The 18,321-nt window shown below is 39.3% G+C and overlaps 1 protein-coding gene across 1 annotated transcript; it reads right to left on the bottom strand.

Moving 5' to 3' along the window:
- Positions 1-5,603: 5,603 nt before the first annotated feature.
- Positions 5,604-16,858, bottom strand: LOC139694762 (lysosomal Pro-X carboxypeptidase). Its single transcript, XM_071593271.1, has 10 exons — positions 16,754-16,858; positions 16,547-16,640; positions 16,266-16,409; positions 16,033-16,134; positions 15,368-15,576; positions 13,846-14,003; positions 11,167-11,339; positions 8,808-8,993; positions 7,995-8,185; positions 5,604-6,732 (listed from the first exon to the last, which is right to left on the bottom strand). Exons 2-10 carry the CDS (start codon positions 16,622-16,624, stop codon positions 6,504-6,506), a joined length of 1,470 nt encoding a protein of 489 aa, XP_071449372.1. The 5' UTR covers positions 16,625-16,640; positions 16,754-16,858; the 3' UTR covers positions 5,604-6,503.
- Positions 16,859-18,321: the final 1,463 nt, after the last annotated feature.

An 18,321-nucleotide genomic window follows, 5' to 3' on the forward strand; every position in this document is an offset into this window, starting at 1 on the left:
TCCTTCCAGATGATTTCTTCACCTACTTGATAATTTTCTGAGCTCATGCTCTCAACTGACAGAAGGTGACTAAGCTCATGGCATGAGGGAATTTGTCACTTGTCCACCCTGCCCTCTTGCAAAGTATATTGCCCTCTAGCACTCTTGGTTCCACCATGTAACTGATGGTTGGAGGACAAAAACGGAATAGCCTTAAATGGCTGCAGTGATTGTGACCATTGGTCAATGCCTTCATACTCTCTGTATTGCATCATAACTGTTGCCATGTTTAAAGTTGAATGCATATCTGAATTCTGGCAAAATTTCTTAGCAGAGAATCCAATTATCTGCATGGATAAACAGAGTTGGGGTCCCCTTCTTTGACATGGAAAATGGAGAAGTGATCTCTCCAACATAGATTGTTGGGCACAAAATGGCTAACTATTGCACCCAGATTGCTCACACAAAATGAGAGATCAATAGTGGAATAGTCACCACTGAAAGCATTTTTCCCCAGTTGTTAAGTAAAACACAAAGAAAATCATAAATAAAACTACATAAAATTCTTCCTCTCCTGAGACTTTGGGCCCCGGAACTTCTTCATTAGGAATAACCAAAAACCAACCACAGCTCTCAACCTGAAGGCGAGTTTGACACGAGGGTAGAGCTTGCCTAGTACTAAACCCATCGGCATGAAAATTTTACAAATAAGGGAGGGGAGGGCAGTTTCTAACCCTGCTCCATCTGTGGTTTCTCTCAAAGAGATCCGGAAGTCCAAAAATCACACAGATTGGGTAAAGCCTAGGCTGCCCAGGGGAAACCCAGGCCCTCTGGTCAAGAGCCCATCACTCTATTGTAGGGTGGGTATCTTGGAAAGCTACACGATGAATCATCTCTCACAGGAAGAATACACCTAAGCAAACAAGACAATGTTAACCCCCAGATTCCCCCCCCTTGCATACTGCTAACCATCCACCCTCCCCCAGACGGGCAATGACCACAGTATCCTTTCCCTGTGTCACCAGCTACCTTTGACCCTCCAGGATGCCTTATAAGGTGAGATGATCTTGGAGCAGGCAGTAGTCACCCTTCCCCATTCCTCCCCTGCTACACTTCGCCCCAGAGTCCAATGGTTCACCTACGACTGCACTCAGAGATGCCCAACCTTGCTCTGCACCTCTTGCCCAACATCCCTTGCTGCCCTTGAGTCTGCCAATCAAACCTTCCGACCGCATTCAGAGATGACCAACCTTGTACCGCACCTCTTCCAATGTCTTGTGCCCTCCTCAGTTCTCTGCCACTTCTATCACTGACCACCCTCAACCTCTGGGCCATGGGTCTAAAGCCATCCCGATCTCCTCAGAGTCATTATTAGTGTTCGCTTGTCCTTCCCATCCCCTCCCGGTGCCTAACCCCCACTTGCTTTGGATTGAAAACAGCTAAATAAAAAACTTATTAACTATACCACTCATTCATTCTTTGCTACACTTCCACCAATGGTATTGCAGTAGCCTACCACACAACACTATGTGACTACCACATTCTTCGATGAATAACAGTGGGTGCTGAAGTAACACAATAAAATGTAAGACTTCTGCAGCTGATGGATAATGGATTGCATTGAATCAATGGTACACCCTCTGGAAGGCAAGCTTTCCAAAATCTTCTCCAGCACATAAGTAGTCACTGCCACCACTTCTAAGTTGGTTGGCAGAGATACACTTGCAAGGTGTATACGCCCTACCAACTGGCAACAGCTATTCCATCCTGAGCTTGCCGTCCAGTCATGTTACTGAATCTAAAAACTTTAAAACCATATTAAAAATGAAATGTAACTTTGTAATTCCACCCAAACTTGACTGTGTGGAATTACAAAGTTACTTATTTCATTTTAAATATGCTGGGTAAATTCCATAAAGTTACGCCTGAGACAACAAATTGCTATAAAAACCAGTTAACAAGTTCCAGTCCATCAATGTTAAATAAGTCGGTTTTAGAAAAATAAGAGAGAAATTAAAATGACTAATTAAAATAGCCAACACCTCTTCATGCCAATAAAAACCATTGGTGTTTCATTACAATAGAAAAGAAATTAAAGGTAAAAGAAGAGATAACAGTTATTAAAACACGAGCAGCCTACATCCACTCTGGCAGTTACTCCCACCTGATAAGGTGACCTCCTTGCCAAGGGGACTTCAGCCTCAGGAAGACTTTCATCCTGTTTCATTGACTCCAGTTCAGTGATTTTCCCTTCTCAGATAGAGCAAGTCTTTTCCTGCCTGTTGACTGCAATCCCGGTAGCAGAAGTTTTGGGTGGGTTCTTTGAGGAACCCTGGCTTTTGCCTTCCTTCTGAATGAATTTGGGTGTGCTTCGCTCTGCTTCACTAGCTACACGGCCATATTCTTTGAGGTTACTATGGAGAAGTTACACTTTGGAATGGGAGGTAATGCAATAGAAGCGAAGGACCTGGAGGAAGTATGGGCTATTAGTTCCTGATGCTTTTCCTTTTCTTCAAGATAAGGGATCTTTTTGAGCATCTTAATCAACATTACTTTCTGTGTTCCTCCCCCATCTTTGAGCAATTGAGGTGGTACATGGGGTGCAGTCCCTCACAATTATCACATTATGTCTCTGATGCACACACTTAATCCTTGTACTTGCCCTTGCCACTCCACCTGAAGATGCAGGTGTTTCCCTCACTTCCAGTTGCATTGTGGCTGGTATTGGAAACAAGACATTGGAGCACGAATCTGGAACAGATTCGATCTCAATGAGCACTTAGTCGAGGAGTCATTGAGGATGAATATCAGGATGACAGAGTTGATGTTGATTAGCATACCATTTCACCATGTGGTAAGTCTGCAGCAGTTCTTCACGCCTCAATTGGCTATTTCTCTCTCGATTTCGCTGACTTACGAATAATAAATCATGATTGATGACTGCATGAGGGGTGTTCAAGGCGTGATGCACTTCCGGAGAAATGGGATGTCATGGAGCTTTTTTTCGGTAAATTATTATCAGATTACACCAGCAGTGCATTGCCATCTTTCAGTTTTTTCGCATGGCATGGGTTCCTCTGGGACATCAGCGGACAAAGCTCTGTTAATGACCAAGGGAGTCACCTTCTGCAGTGTGTCACCTTATAAATGCATACTGCTCACACACATACACACACACACCTTAATTATCTCCCCACATTTGTCAGGTTGACACCCTTTTGGCAGAGAAAGGTTATTTTCTTCCACTCCAAATCTGCCAATCTCCCCATTCGCCACACATTCAAGAGACCGAACCACAACCAGCATAGTTGCCAGGGCTACCTGAGGGATATAGCACGATCATTTGGATGGCCTGCTTCAAACTAGACCTTCCAGAATGCATGGACCCTCCCAACCAGTAGTGAACAATAAGAGAAATCAATCACTTAATCAATCAATCAAATCAATCATCTGGTTCTTAATGGAACTGGACCTTTCAGATCCATTAGAATGGATCATGTCCAATTCTCTAACCACAATTCTTTCATTTTATAATTGAGAAAAAGAAAATGTATGCTTCACAGAAACTCATGTCAGCTTTAATAAAAATTAGTTTTCAATCAGTCAGTCACTCAATGAAAAATTGTTTCTGGCTGGTTGATTTTGGCCAAAATCTGATCCCTTTGTCCATTCTACATAAAGATATTACAAATGTCTGGGTTGATAATTTTTAAGTAATCATGCTCACAAAAAGTATCACATATACAGAGATATCATCCAGAAAATAATTCATGGTCAGGAAACCTTAAAACACATATGCATCTAATGGGCCAGGAGTATATGGGTATAATATTGACCAAGCCTATTTGCTGAAAAATACTCTGGATTAAGTACATTTTCCTGCATCAGGCATAGAAAACAGTTGTCTTCATTACAAATATTGGTAATATCAAGGTTTTGAGTCAGCAGTAAGCAACAGAGTTTTAACATTTCATTGCCTGAAAAAATCCCCAAATAAATCTTAAGTATATCATTTAGTCACATCTTACATGCTTGAGCTCCACCATCCCCTGCATGACATTTCCAAGTCCACCAGAATCCTCAAGCCGTGTGGATTCGGGATGGAGGGGAATGAGTCCACCAGATCCCGCCATGAGGCAGCTGTCTCCTATCTGCCCACCCTTCTACATCTACATCTACATAATACCCCGCAAGCCGCCGCAAGGGCGTGTGGCGGGGGGTGTTAGGTCACCAACCGTAAAAAAGAAAAATACCACTTGCAAAAAAACAACACGGAAAATTACACCCACAGCAGCGCACACACTCATGCAAAAATCCCTTCATCCAATACTCATGCAAACACATATACCGCAAAACAACTAAAAAACTGCACCCCATGATGCAGCACGAAAGCCATCCTACAACACGGAAGCCAGGACACAACAAGCAAGAAATTGAAACACCACATGAAAATGCACCACGAAACACTCTGCCCCCAAAGAGTCTTTAAAAGGCAGGGAATGCGACCCAACGTTGCAGGTAGCAGGAATTTCCCCCCGCGGAGAGGGACGAGGGATTGAAAGGGAAACTTAAAAACAGATGAACAGAACATGAATGAGGTCATTCGGGAAGAATGTGTTATTATAACAAAACACATAAGGTTAGTGGAAGAGCATGCATTTAAATACAACTAATTATTTTTTAGACGCTGAGGGTGGCAAGTGGAATTTTTGCTATCTATAGCCCTGCAGTTGCTATCCCGTATTGTCCGTGGGAAGAAGGAGTCCTTGAGTCGGCTAGTTCTGGCATCTATTTCCCTTGAGTGGTCAATGGCAGACTGGAGCACAACTTTGTGTTCTGTGCAGCCCTCAGTTGCTGGAATGGAAAGGACAGTCCCCGGCCATGGCAGGTCCAGCCCATGACGTGATCTGCCAGGATACCAGTGAATGGTTTAAAGATAATGGTGGGGCTGAGAGCGATCAACCTCCAATTCCACAGCCCTCCCCTCGTGCAGCAAGACAGCCTTGCTGCACTTCCATATTTGTGGCACCCACCCAATCTCCACACAATGGTTGTATAACTCTGACAGCACCTTGCTGTTTGGATCAATCTTCTGGTATGTGGGTTACAGGATTGCATACTTTTTGGCCAGGCATAGTCACCAGATCTCTTTCCCAGAGATTATTTTGTTCCGCAGGAGTTCATCACCCATGGCAATCATATCAGGGGGGAGAGAGGGGGGCACACCCTTTTTCCCTCCCGCAAATGATGAATAATCTCATCGACCGACTGTTGAGAAGACTGAGCTTTGTTTCGTAGCCGTACATCCACAACTCATCTCTGGTTATGACCTTTTTCTGAAAACCTGGGTCGTCGTTTGCAGCTTGGAGCAAGTCCCCTCCAACTGCAGCACGAAATTCTTGACATTGACAGCATAAAAGAGAATGCAACAAAGCAGTTGATGACCATTCTGAAAAGGACTTCGCCCAATTGTTTTGAAAAGTGTAAGGGATGCTGGGATAAGTGGGTGAGGGGCTAAGGATAGTACTTCGAAGGGATCTATGGCCTCATTGTTCTGGGTAGGCTATTTTTCTCGAAATATTGCATGGCTGGATCCTTTCTGGATGGACATACTTCATATAGTTTATTCTAAGAAAATTTTTATTGATTCGTACATAAAACAGCAACATGAACCATATGATGTGTTCAACATGAGAATTTAATCACAACTCTGACAAAGAGTAGTAAGCTCATTTTTATCCTTTTAAGTTATGCCAAGCAATATATAGATGTAATAAATGATACTAAAAGTTTTTATCACAACATCAACAACTTATACAAAAAAATTATTTCAACATGTCCCGATATTTAGTCAGAAGATATATATATATATACATTCAATACCAACCATAGATAAATATGCAGTTCTTAGTTTGAAAAAAAAAGCACTGATTATGATTTCTACAAATGGAAATACAACATGATAAATAAACAGTGGAAATAAATATGGTGCCCGTCCTAAACATTGAAATAAGCTCACAACTATTCATTCCAAGCCCTCTCAAGTTCGCAAGTTCAGTCACAATGCATTGGGTAAATGCAAATTGCTTCCCTATCATTAGTACAAAACCATTCATAACACTAAATACTTTGCTGTCAGTCCTTCTTGTGACCAGTCCAAATTGTACAAAAATATATTAAATGTTCAGTGTAAACTAAAACAAGAAATACACACACAACCTAAGTGCACTGAGTATTACTATGCAATTATGGAATTACTTCACACAAAAATCCCCCAGATAATGGTGAAAAATTTTAAATGCAGATGGTAAGAGAAATCATAACATATTTTCAGATCTATTTAATGAGTTTCAATCAAATAAAAAAAATCATTTAGTTTCATGAAAATTAATTAACATTTGTAACATGACCTGCTTGAGTAAAAATAGTCAAAATAATAAAAAACAACTGTTATCGACCCAAAGACTAAAAGAACATTGAAATGACCACTATCACCTGCTTAGCTTTGGCATACTTATAAAAAATTAATGAGCAAATGACCATGACGATTTCAGCTTGGCATTTTTGATCCATTTGCTGATGACGTTAACATAGATCTTGCGAGCTTGAATGACTGACATTGGATCCAATGGGTTTGATCCTCGTAAATCAAGGTGGTGAGCACCTTCTGTGATAAGTATAGAGAGCACTCCTGATGCTTTTGATCCATTCCGAAGAACTCCTCCAGATGACCAAGGGTCCAGCAAACCATTGCTAGTAAAATAAATCAATGACAATGACTTTTTGACACCACACTATAATATTAAAAAATTATGTTCCATACTCAAGTTAGTAGTTTTAGGGGAAGCAACCGACAGCTGAGGTCTTTTGTGCCCTTAGGGATGGACAGGAAAGGATGAAGAGAAACCCATCATCAGGCATTAGCCTACTCTTGGGGTCCGCAGCTTAACGTCCCATCCGACAGACAGCGCGCTCACTCTAAGTGCTCTCCACAATGCACCTCAAGTAAGGATCGAAATACCACTGAAAAATATCTGCTGTCACCAGGATTTGAACCTGGGCCCCCTGGGTGGGAAGCCAGCATGTTAGCTACTGCAATATCCTGATCCACTTCTGTACTCAAATATGCAGGGCAGAGCAATAAATAAACCTGACCTCACCAAGATTGGGATATAGAACTTTCTTCTGCCTTCTTCTCTATTGTTCTTGCATTTGGATATAATTAAAATAACAAGACTATGTTTGATATTATCAGATTTTGAAAAATTTTGAATTTATGATGTTGGCATGAACTGCACAAATTTACCTAGACAACAGAGACGAAGACTATTACAATTTTTCACTCAATGAGGGTTTATTTCCGACTAGTTTTGATGCACGACATCATTTTCAAGTGTAGCCTCAACGGAGCGGTGGATGGGGGTCCAACCGGTTGGCTTGGTATATGGGTCCCCCACCACTCAGGTGCACTTTAGTTCAGTCACCTCTTGGCATACATTGAGATAGGAGGTGGATTTTTGTGACATGTGATTGTTTGTGGTGTCGTCAAAATCAGCTTATCTTTGGGAAAATACACTTATTCTATTTGTCGTTCGTACACTTCAAATGTAAGCCAATTCAATGAATTCAGATCCTGTCGTTGTGAAACAACTCCAATTAACAAAAAGAACGAAGAAAAAATCACAGATTTAGCATTTCCACAGGCAAGAATTTATTGTTGTCGATTAAATATTGTTTGTGGAAATGCAAAGTCTTTGATTCCTTCTTAGTGCATTACATATAGATTTCCTCAAAGTATCGGCCCCAACCATACCTCAAATTCAATAATAAGGTCATTAGTATTATATATTAAGGAAGCCGTTGATGTAACAGAAAAGTTGCCTGATATTCCATCATGTTCAAGGTCAATTTTGACAGATGCAAATGCTGAGCTTATACAAGGTAAAATCACTAAAAATATTTTAGGTATAAGTGCACACAAGTATCCTTTGCTGAAGAGCAAATTCATCATATACCTGAAAATAATGTTGGAGGCTGCATTAACACCCCGATATCCACCGTAGAGCATTTCAGCAAGATGGGGCTGTGGTTCAGTTCCCCAAGTTGCTTGACAACGAGCATTCTCTTCTTTCAAATTCCACTTTTTGGGCTCAAACATGTCTTCATCGCCATCTGAGCACATAGGCATCACCATTTCTGTGCATGACTTGTCCATGAAAGTAAGAGCTATGATTAGAGGAGAAAGAACTGCAGGGTATGTCATGACAGAAACTTTAAGGTTGCCATTTGCTGACTTGCACACAAAGGTCAATGGTTTTTAAGAAAAGCAGAACACTCAGATACAAAATAATTCAAATTGTAATCATTTGTAGGAGGATGCAATGGGATGATTATAAAAATATGAGGGACAACAAAGAAAAGGTTTAATGAGCCCTCTATGTGGTCACTGTTAATTGACTGCGCCAAGAGCCAAATTTGTTCCAATTTTTTTTTTTTTAGAAAGCATGATGATTATGCTCGCACACACTATGCATTAAACTCTGCAGGGCATTTCCTGCAAGTTGATGAGGTTATATCTTAAACATTTTTTTAAGAAAAAAAATGTGTGTCTACATTGAGACCTGCCTACACGCACGTTGATATCTTTTGCATAGTATCCAAGTGACTCAGCGCTGGTGCAACAAGCACATTCAAGATTACCCATTTCAAGTCAAATGGTTAATACTAGAAGGTAGTTTTCTAGAAATCTTTGGGGAAATGTTGACCAAAAGTAGATAATTCAATGCAAGTATACAAAATTATTTGATTAATCATTAATTTAAGCCTACCTGAAAGTCCCAGCCTTCATCACCAAGTTGGTCAGAACTTTGCACACTAACATTCAGACATTTAGATGTCCCAGTATGATTGAATGCAACTTGTAAGCCCGAAAAAATATTCAAAAGGAGAGCTCTGTCCTGATCAGCAGTTGTTTTGTTCTTAATATCACCTGTCACAATTTTGTTGCACATTTCCTAAAAAAACCAAACAATTATATCAGATTTCTCTTTTAAAAAATACAATGACAACACACATGATAAATAACCTATTTTTGATGCATACATGCTAGCACATTATACACTGAAAAAATATCGTACTCTGAACTCAGTTTAAATTTATGAAAAGTTCCTAAAAAATTTATCTGCCTCTACCTTGCCAGCAAGAATCAACACTTTAACAAAGCAGACAATTCTTTGAACTCGATCTTTGATTTTAATTACAAATGAAAATATGAGAGGTCAAATTGTACTCAAAATGGATCCTTGGCAACTGACCAAAAATTTTTAAATATTGTGATTCTGATTTTAAGTTAAAATTTTTATTAAGAGAAAAACTAATATTCACTTTTCCACGGATTTCTTTGTAACATACAAAGCGTTTCGGTTCATCAATCCATCTTCAGGTACAAGACAAGATTCAAAATTTGATACATCATATTTATACCTGTTTGATGAAAGAGTGAGAAGTAAGGTGGGCGGGGACAAAGAGGAAAAATATGGAAACCCAAAGAAACAGAGCAACCAAATAAATGGAGAAGTAAAAAGAAGAGTGGGGGGGGGGATAAGCACATGGTCATTATTGAGAGGATGGTGGCAGGTAGCTGGTACCCTGGTGGTAGGAAGGAGGGAAGCATTCAAGGATGTCCAAAAAGTATCGCGAATTTTGAATGTCCACGGGTTACATATGTTTGATTTTTTCGTGGCATTATGTATGGTATTTGTCTCTCCCTTATGCCAAATAGTTTGGCCATTTTGAATGTTCAGTTAATTGTTTAAAGCTGTTTTGCTTGGACATGTTTTGGCTTTTCTTCAATTTTTGCCTGTTTAAAAAAATAGATCAAAGAATCTGTATCAAATTTTATGTGAAAAATGAAATTAAGTACACAGAAGTATTTCGAATGTTGACTGTTGCAAATGGAGAATCTAACTAGGACTAAAGCAACGTTTATTGGTGGTACAAAATGCTCTCAGAGGGCCGAGAAGATGTGAATGACGAAGAGCGTGCCGGAGGCTCGGGCATGTCAACAACAAACGAAAACATTGATGAAGTGAAGAAAATAGTATTGGCAATCGTTGAATCACCGTTAGATAAGTTGCTAAGGACCTAAACAAATCAATTGGCTTGTGCCATTCGATTTTTACCAATAATGTGGGCGTTACCTGGGTCGTCACTGAATTCGTACCAAAATTGCTCAATTTCAGCCAAAAATAGCAATGCATTGACATTACTAATGAGGTGTTGGACTCTGTCCACGAAGGCCCCTATTTGCTCCAGAGGGTCACAAATCATGGGTTTATGGTTATGACGTGGAAACTAAAGCTCAATCATGTCAATGGAAGCCACAGCACGAGCCAAGACTGAAAAAAGCACGCCAAGTTGGGTTGACTGCTAAAGTTTTGCTCACAGTTTTCTTCAATTGCATGGGCGTGGTGTATCATGAGATCTTGCCACAGGGTAGAATGGTAAATAAGTAATATTACCTGCAAGTTATGTGCAATTTGCACAAAGCAATCCGTCACAAACACCCGGATTTGTGGAAGAACAAAAATTGGCTTTTGCAGCATGATAACGCCCCTGCTCACACATCTTTGGTTGTGCACAAATTTTTAGCCAAAAATGATACACCAATGATGCTGCAGTCACCGCATTCCCCAGTGACTTTTTCTTGTCCCTGAAACTGAAGAGGCCCATGAAAGGACGACGCTACGCTAAAATTGACGAGGGATAAAAGACTGCATCCAAGGAGGAGCTGAACAAGATCACAAAAAATGATTTTCTTAAGTGTTTCGAGGATTGGAAAAAACGTAGGCACAAGTGTTTTATATATAATGGGGATTACTTTGATGGGGAAAAAATAGATATTGATGAACATATAAATAATATTTGAAAAAAAAAACACCAAAGTCGCGATACTTTTTGAACATACTTTGTACATAAGGGTTAGGCGGGAAGGGGTCATGGAAGTTACAGAGGCAGGTTGTGGGATGAGGTATAAGTGATTCTAAGGACATTACCAGTATTTATTCCAAACTCTGACCAAGAAACATACATTTATAACAATGCCGAAGGAGACTTTTTTAAAGCTTGTACATTTTAATTACTAGAGTTGTCATAATAAATAATAGATTTAATTTAGCAATTACTTACCATAACAGGATTTCCAGGCAGAGGAAGTATAAAGTTAGTTGGATATGGATAATCAAGCATGGCTACATTGGTGATCATGCCAGCAATCCAATCTTTGAGAGCAGATACATTTTGAGAATTTTGCAATGGACTACATAAACTCCAGTTTGAGGACAACCATTTGAGACCATCAGCTGCAAGCAAAAAATAAGGGAAATTTACAACTCTGCTTTATTTAATCAACCCTCCTGCTTCATGAAGACAATTCTCTATCTTTTACAACAGACATAAAAATCTGCCTGTAATGTCACCAATAGATCTGTAAACTAAAAAAATGGTTGGTTGACAAAAAATAGAATGTTAACATTCAAAAAACTAAATACTTCACATACATAGGTACCACAAATACATTAATAACTTATCATCCGTTTCAGAGTTTCATGCTATTAAATTAGTTCCTATCAATATTCTTCTACATTGCCCCGGAAAGAGTGAAAGAAATTATTATTCCCATTGTTGCAGCACTTCATCAGACAAGATATAAGGGACATAGAAATGTATTGAGAAGAATATACTCAAAATTCATTCAAATGCAAAAGAAATATATGATGAGCATTTGCCATAGGTGTTTTAAAGATTATGGCTTCGGCAGTGTTGAAATTTTGTATGCATCTGACTTTCTCAGGGGAAGATATAATGCTCTATAAATAAATAAAATAAAAAAATATATAACTCTTTACAACATTATGCCATTAGAATATACCAGTAATGGAAGAAGATTTTATGCCTGTTGAACATTGAAAAAATCTTTACCAGGAAGTAAGAAAGGAAGATCTATTCTAACAGTAAGAGATAAGGCGGTCAAGATAAAAGTTGAAACAGGAAAGATCCAAGACAGATAGAAGGAATATAAAGAAGAACTGTTTAGTAAAGAACTTAGACCTACAAAGTTAGACATAGAAAAAGAACATGACCTAGAGCTTAGGTCCAAGCATACTCGACGATGAGATAGAAAGGGCATTAAGGGAGATGAAACTAAAAATGGCCGTGGGGGTGGATAACATTCCTACAGAACTACTCAAATGTTTAGGAAAATGTGGGAGGAAGAGGCTATATGGGCTGATTCGAAGTATTTATGAGAAAGGAATCTGGCCGGAAGACTTTGTGAGATCAGTATTAGTTCCTATTCCGAAAAAGGTAAAGGCTACATCATGTGACGACCACAGGACAATAAGTTTGATATCCCATGCAGCTAAAGTTGTTCTCAGGATCATCAACAAAAGGATAGAGAGTAGGGCAAATGATTACTTGGGGGATCAGTTTGGGTTCAAGAAGGGGAAGGGCACTCGTGATGCCATTGTAGTAATGAGATCACTAATCAAGAGGAATATAGAATACAATCAGGACGTATTTGCCTGTTTTGTAGATTTCGAAAAAGCTTTTGATAGAGTAAATTGGGAAAAACTAATGAGTATATTACCGAAAATAGGAGTTCATTGGAGGGACAGGAGGCTAATCAGCAACCTGTACATGTCTCAGACTGCTCAGGTGTGAGTGGGGAACAGGGAGTCGGAATGGGCAATGTTAGGAAGAGGTGTAAGGCAGGGTTGCCCATTGTCACCATTGCTGTTCAACCTGTACGCAGAGGAAATGATCAACGAGGCATGGGAAGAGCTGGAGGTAGGAATGAAAGTTGGTGGGGAATTCGTAAAATCAGTTAGGTTGGCTGATGACCAAGCTTTAGTTTGTCAGTCAGCAAAGGGATTGCAAGCATTGCTGAGTGAATTGGAAATTCAGTGCAACAGGTATGGGATGAGAATCAATATTAATAAAACAAAGGTTATGTGATTTTCTAGAACGAAAAAGGCTAAGCTAAATATTAAAATAGGAGGGCAAAAACTAGAGCAGGTAGAACAGTTCACGTATCTGGGAAGTGTTATGGACCAACACGGTCAATGTAGTAGGGACGTAAGGAGAAGAATTGCGCTAGGCAAAGAGGCTTTCACAAGGAGGAGGGAGTTGATGACAGGGACGTAGAGTAAGGATGTTAAGAAAAGACTCGTAAAAACTTTGATATGGAGCGTAGCTATGTACGGTGCGGAAACGTGGTCATTGAAGGAGGAGGATAGACGTAGATTGGAGGCTTTTGAAATGTGAGTGTGGAGAAGAATGGAGAAGGTGAAATGGACAGAGAAGAAAACAAATGAGGAAGTACTTGGTATGGTGGGCGAAGAGAGGCGTTTGTTGGAAGAAATCCTATGGAGGCAGGAAAAGTTGATGAAGGGGGTAGTGACCGGCAGCGGGATGTTGAAGACTGTGATAGATGGGAGAATGTTAGGTTATTGAGGGAAGGGCAGGAACAGGATAGGGATGTTGGACGAGATGAAGGGAGGAAAAAAGTACTCAGAGATGAAGAGGGACCTGATTAAGAGTAGGTTGCTGGATTGTGTTTTGTTAGGAGTCACAAAATATTTATTTGGTAGTTGTGTCCATCCAAAAACCTACCTTAACCGGTAGATTACCTTATAATAATAATTGAAAAGTACCAGATACTATTGGCCCAATGGATATAACTGTCATTGTCCACATAAAATGCAGGTGGATATCAGTGAACTTCTTTGGTAAATAAACAATACCTAATATTTTTATGGCATAATAATGACGTTCATAAAAATCTAATAGACAATATTAAAACATTACCATTTGCAGAAACTCTGTCAATGGCACCCCAGGATGCTCTTATTCTATCAGAACAGACATGAGACACTGCTTTAAAATCAGACGTAATAATCCTGGCAAAAGCCTCACAGGGAACCATCCCAGTGAACTGCAAAACTGGTGCTGATGCTGCAATAGCCCTATAAAGTTGAGAAACTGGATTTCAAAGCTATATATTTTTTAAGTATTATGCCTAACCAGCAAAAATTTGTTTAAGAGCTCGGCTGTCTATCCACTAGGACATAGCAGGGTCAAGACAATATGATTCCCAAGATGTGAAAGGAATTAAATGAAAGGGAAAAATTATTTAAACACAATTTTTGTTTATACTGATAGCATCTGAAGTAAATACGATCGTGTAAATAAATGCAATAACACATACATTGGAGGTGCCTGCCCACTGAAGGCACCCAAGGGGAACAAAGATTTAGTCATCACAGACGGATGTCCACCAGTGAGAGGAGAACAAGTCTCACAAAAGAGATATGAGGGAGCACATATTAGCAGTTAAATATGAAATGGAATCAAATATAACTGGACAAATGGAGGTTTTTAATTTAAAAATACAATACACATTATAAAAGTAATTATTTTTCTACAGAAAATTTCTTTGGTTTTTGTGCCAGTTAATGCATTTGATTAGTATTAGCACTTTATAGTATTTAAGTAAATTTTCACTTCTTACTTTGCCAGCAATAAGAAGTGCAGCCAACACTTTATATCTGAATACTGAAAAGTCATGGCTTACATACTTTGCTAGTAAAAATTAAAGGAAATAAGAAGTTTCATGTTGACCTCAAGAGAGAAATTCATCCCATACTTTTCCTAAGCTTAATGCCTAGGAATTAAAAGTTGATAATCAAGTAATATGGTTGGAATACATAAGAATCCTGTGAAATCAACTTAACTATATTTCTTACCTTCCATGAATTACTAGGACCACAGTATGTAGAGCTGCATTGCTTTTACTTAATCAATGAGAATTTGGCTCTCAAATGAGTCTTTTTAAATTTAAAATTGCCAATTTAAACACAGAACATCCGGTCGCTCACTGTTGAAGGGAAATGACTGCCCTACCTGGGCCATGCATGCATATCTTTGTGCATTTACTTCATGTTACAAAACAAATTATCATCATCCTATGCAAATAAAACTCTATTATGCACTGTTTAGAGATGAGATCCCAAAACAATAATCACAGACTATATACACATAAAAGTGCATCTGCAATTGGACCAAATCCCATGGGATTGGTCCAATTGCAGATGCACTTGTTTACTGCCAGTGGCTATCGAACTGGAAAGCCAGTTCGATAGCCACTGCACCATCTTGATCCCCCTCAATGAGTGAGATACCACCAAAAAAAATCCAATACCACCACAATTTAAGAACTTGCCTTTGGCAAGGAAAGTCACTACACTAGCCACTGCATCTGCTTGAAGCCCTTTTCTAAGCTTAAATATTCTCATACATACTGCCAAAGTTTTTAAGAAAAAGAACTTACCCATCAACTATGTATGGGTATTTCATACGAAACCATGCAGCAAGCATTCCCCCATAGGATCCACCAAATGCTATGACAGGATACCGCATACCATACTTTTTGGTTGAGGCTCCTGCTTTCTCAGATCTGTTGGATTGCAAGTACATTATAAGATCTGCATAGTCTGCCAGGGCTTGAGATGATGACAAGTAGCCCAAGTGTTTCACATCCTAGAGAGAATATGCTGTTAACTTAGTAACCAGAGTCATAAATGGCACATTCTAAATTAGCTTCTCACATTCAAGCTTAACTACAATAAGCCTTAGACAATCAAACGTTCAGGGCTGCCTATCACTCTATAGGCCTATTTAAGGGACTTTCAGACTTAAAAAAGGACCCGTTAGGGACCTTGTTCACTGAGTTAAAGGATTATAGTCAACCAAACTTGTTTAAAATTAGCGCAAAATAGTATTTTACCCTAATGTTTAGACTGCTTTTCATTCAAAGAGAAAAGTACTGAAAGGCCACTTTAACTTCTTTATAGCATACGTGATTTTAACTGAACAAGATTGCTAATAGTTATTAAGTCTCTCTTAGAGTCAAATTTTACTTTTACAGCTATGTAACATTCAAGTTCGTTATTTCACCTAGGTTTCCTTTTATTTTGAGGAAGCCTATATTCTCACCGAATAGGAGTTTTTGCCATAGGGCAAAGACTGTCCATAGTAACGATGCTCTGCGAAAGCAACCAATGCTTTGAACTGCGGAGCTATTTCCCACATAAAACCCTGTAAAAAATATTGAGGAGTAAATTAGTGATTCTTCCTCAACTACATATAACACAAAATCTGTAAAAGATATTGAGGAGTAAATTCGTGATTCTTCCTTCACTACATGTAATACAAAATACAGACATTACCGTGTTCTCGGCAAACATTTCTATGTCTCCCTCGTTCCCAGTGTAAAAGAATATAGGGCCATTATTCTTTTGGTCCCAGAAAGTATCATTAATTAAATACCGAAGTTTGAAGGTTTCGTTCGTCGCGAAATTAAAATGGTCCACCTAATTATGATGAAAAAGAGTTAATACGTCATGCGTAGTTTATATTGATACACTAAATATTGAAGAAACAAAATACGAGTCATTGTACAACATCAAACGTTGAAAATAAACTAAATGGAAATGAATAAGCGTCTCACCGGCACAGAAAACCATTTGGTTTCGTAGACATAACCGGCAGCAGAAGCGACAAGCAACAAAATTATTAAAAGCTTCATCTTCTTTCAATGATTCCTAGCATTCAAATATACAGTTCTGTAAAATTCGAACACAATTGAAGCTACATTGATTTAGACTTAAAATAACAGAAACAACACTCGCACTAACGGATCGTGCATGCTATTCACCTCGACCTACACGATTTCTCTTCGAATGGTGAAACCTCCGGAACTCTTATCTTTCTGACTACTGATCACATGCTCGATGATGAATAACATTTAACCCTGAAAACATATGATCGCAGAATCAAAATTATCCCCCAATTATTGCCTAACATCACAAAAGTAAGGGGCAATTTGAAGGTTTTATTTCAACTTCATACCAACATAGTTTTGAACCATAATTACCGCTGAACAAAGAGGAAATGTAAATTAAAAAGATCAGAGTGTAAGCAGAGTCCAATCACAAAATAATTATTAATAAAGCAGATATGGTTTATCAAAATTGTGGTATTTTTGTAACAATTTTAATTACAATTTAAATGCAATCCAGCCCACCAATTTTCGCGAAAACTGTACATTAGATACAAATAACCATCATGTTTATAAAAAATATTGCTATTTTTAGTGCTGCAAATAGTTCTATCGTGGTAGACCTAGAAACAAAATGCTGCTCGGAGGGCAATAAATGATACCCATTCAATACTAGTACGAGGCCTATTGTAAGCCTATTTAATGGCCAATAAAATTGTAAATATTATTAGAATAAACCAGCCACAGTTTTCAACCTAAAGGTCGGTTCGATAAGCAATGGTAGAGCTCGTCTAGTGTTATGTTCAACGGCGCATGAAATTCACAAATCGGGATGGGAGGAGGGTTCCTATTACTCCTGGGCGGTACGCCCATGGTTTCCCAGGAAGATCTGAAACCCGAAAAATCTTTGGGTGAAGCTGAGGTCTCCCAAAGGGATGACCGCGGATGGGACCTGGGTCCTCAGTCAGCAGTTCAACACTCTACCCCCAGGGATACCACACCCCATTTTGCAAATATTTCAGTGCAAAAAAATAAACTGCGTAAGAATGAGAAAAATTTTTAAAACAGCACGGTGCACGGAAAATGCAGGGTCCGTACGATAAGTATCGGGACTGGTTCCAAAAATCAGAATTTAAAGCAGTCATCATTACAATTACTTAATAATCTTCAAAATACATTCCTCCTGCATCGATACATTTCGGCGCGTCTGCAACTCGTCAGAAGCCCGCTGGAAGTCGGTTTCCGGAATACCGTTGAGAGCCTTTGCGTCGCCCCTTGAACCGCCTCGATGGAGTCGAACCGATACCCTTTGAACTATCCTTTGAGGTAATAATGTTGTCTAGCAAATCTTCATCTTCCTGGACGCAGTCCAAAATTTCTTGCGAAATTTCCACCCGCGACAGTTTTTGTTCCTCGCTCAAGACTTTCGCCACCAACTTCGCGCACACTTTCCTCATCGCAAGATCTACTGTTACAATGGTGTGGACGGTTCCGACTGAAAGGCCGGTGTCCTCACTGATAACGACGATGGTTTAACGCCTGTCAGAGTCCAAAACGTTTTTCACTTTGGCCGCCTGAGCATCGGTTCGAGCGGTCGTCGGGCGTCCGACAAGGTGCTCGTCTTTGACGAGCTCCCGGCCTTCCTTAAACATTTTGTGCCTCTCAAAAACTTTTGTGTGACTTAAGGCAGCATCCCCATAAGCCTTTTTAATGAGTTCAAGGGT

This window comes from Hetaerina americana, unplaced genomic scaffold (assembly GCF_022747635.1).
Source record: "Hetaerina americana unplaced genomic scaffold, ioHetAmer1.1.p SCAF_54, whole genome shotgun sequence".
Lineage (NCBI taxonomy): Eukaryota > Metazoa > Arthropoda > Insecta > Odonata > Calopterygidae > Hetaerina > Hetaerina americana.

Excerpts from the sequence above, each read along its gene's own strand:
- LOC139694762 (XM_071593271.1), bottom strand. The coding sequence starts at position 16,624 with ATGAAGCTTTTAATAATTTTGTTGCTTGTCGCTTCTGCTGCCGGTTAT. Across the intron at positions 14,004-15,367 it reads TACCCATACATAGTTGATGG|GGCTATTGCAGCATCAGCAC; the intron begins GTAAGTTCTTTT and ends TCAACTTTATAG. Across the intron at positions 11,340-13,845 it reads TGACAGAGTTTCTGCAAATG|CTGATGGTCTCAAATGGTTG; the intron begins GTAATGTTTTAA and ends TTTTGCTTGCAG.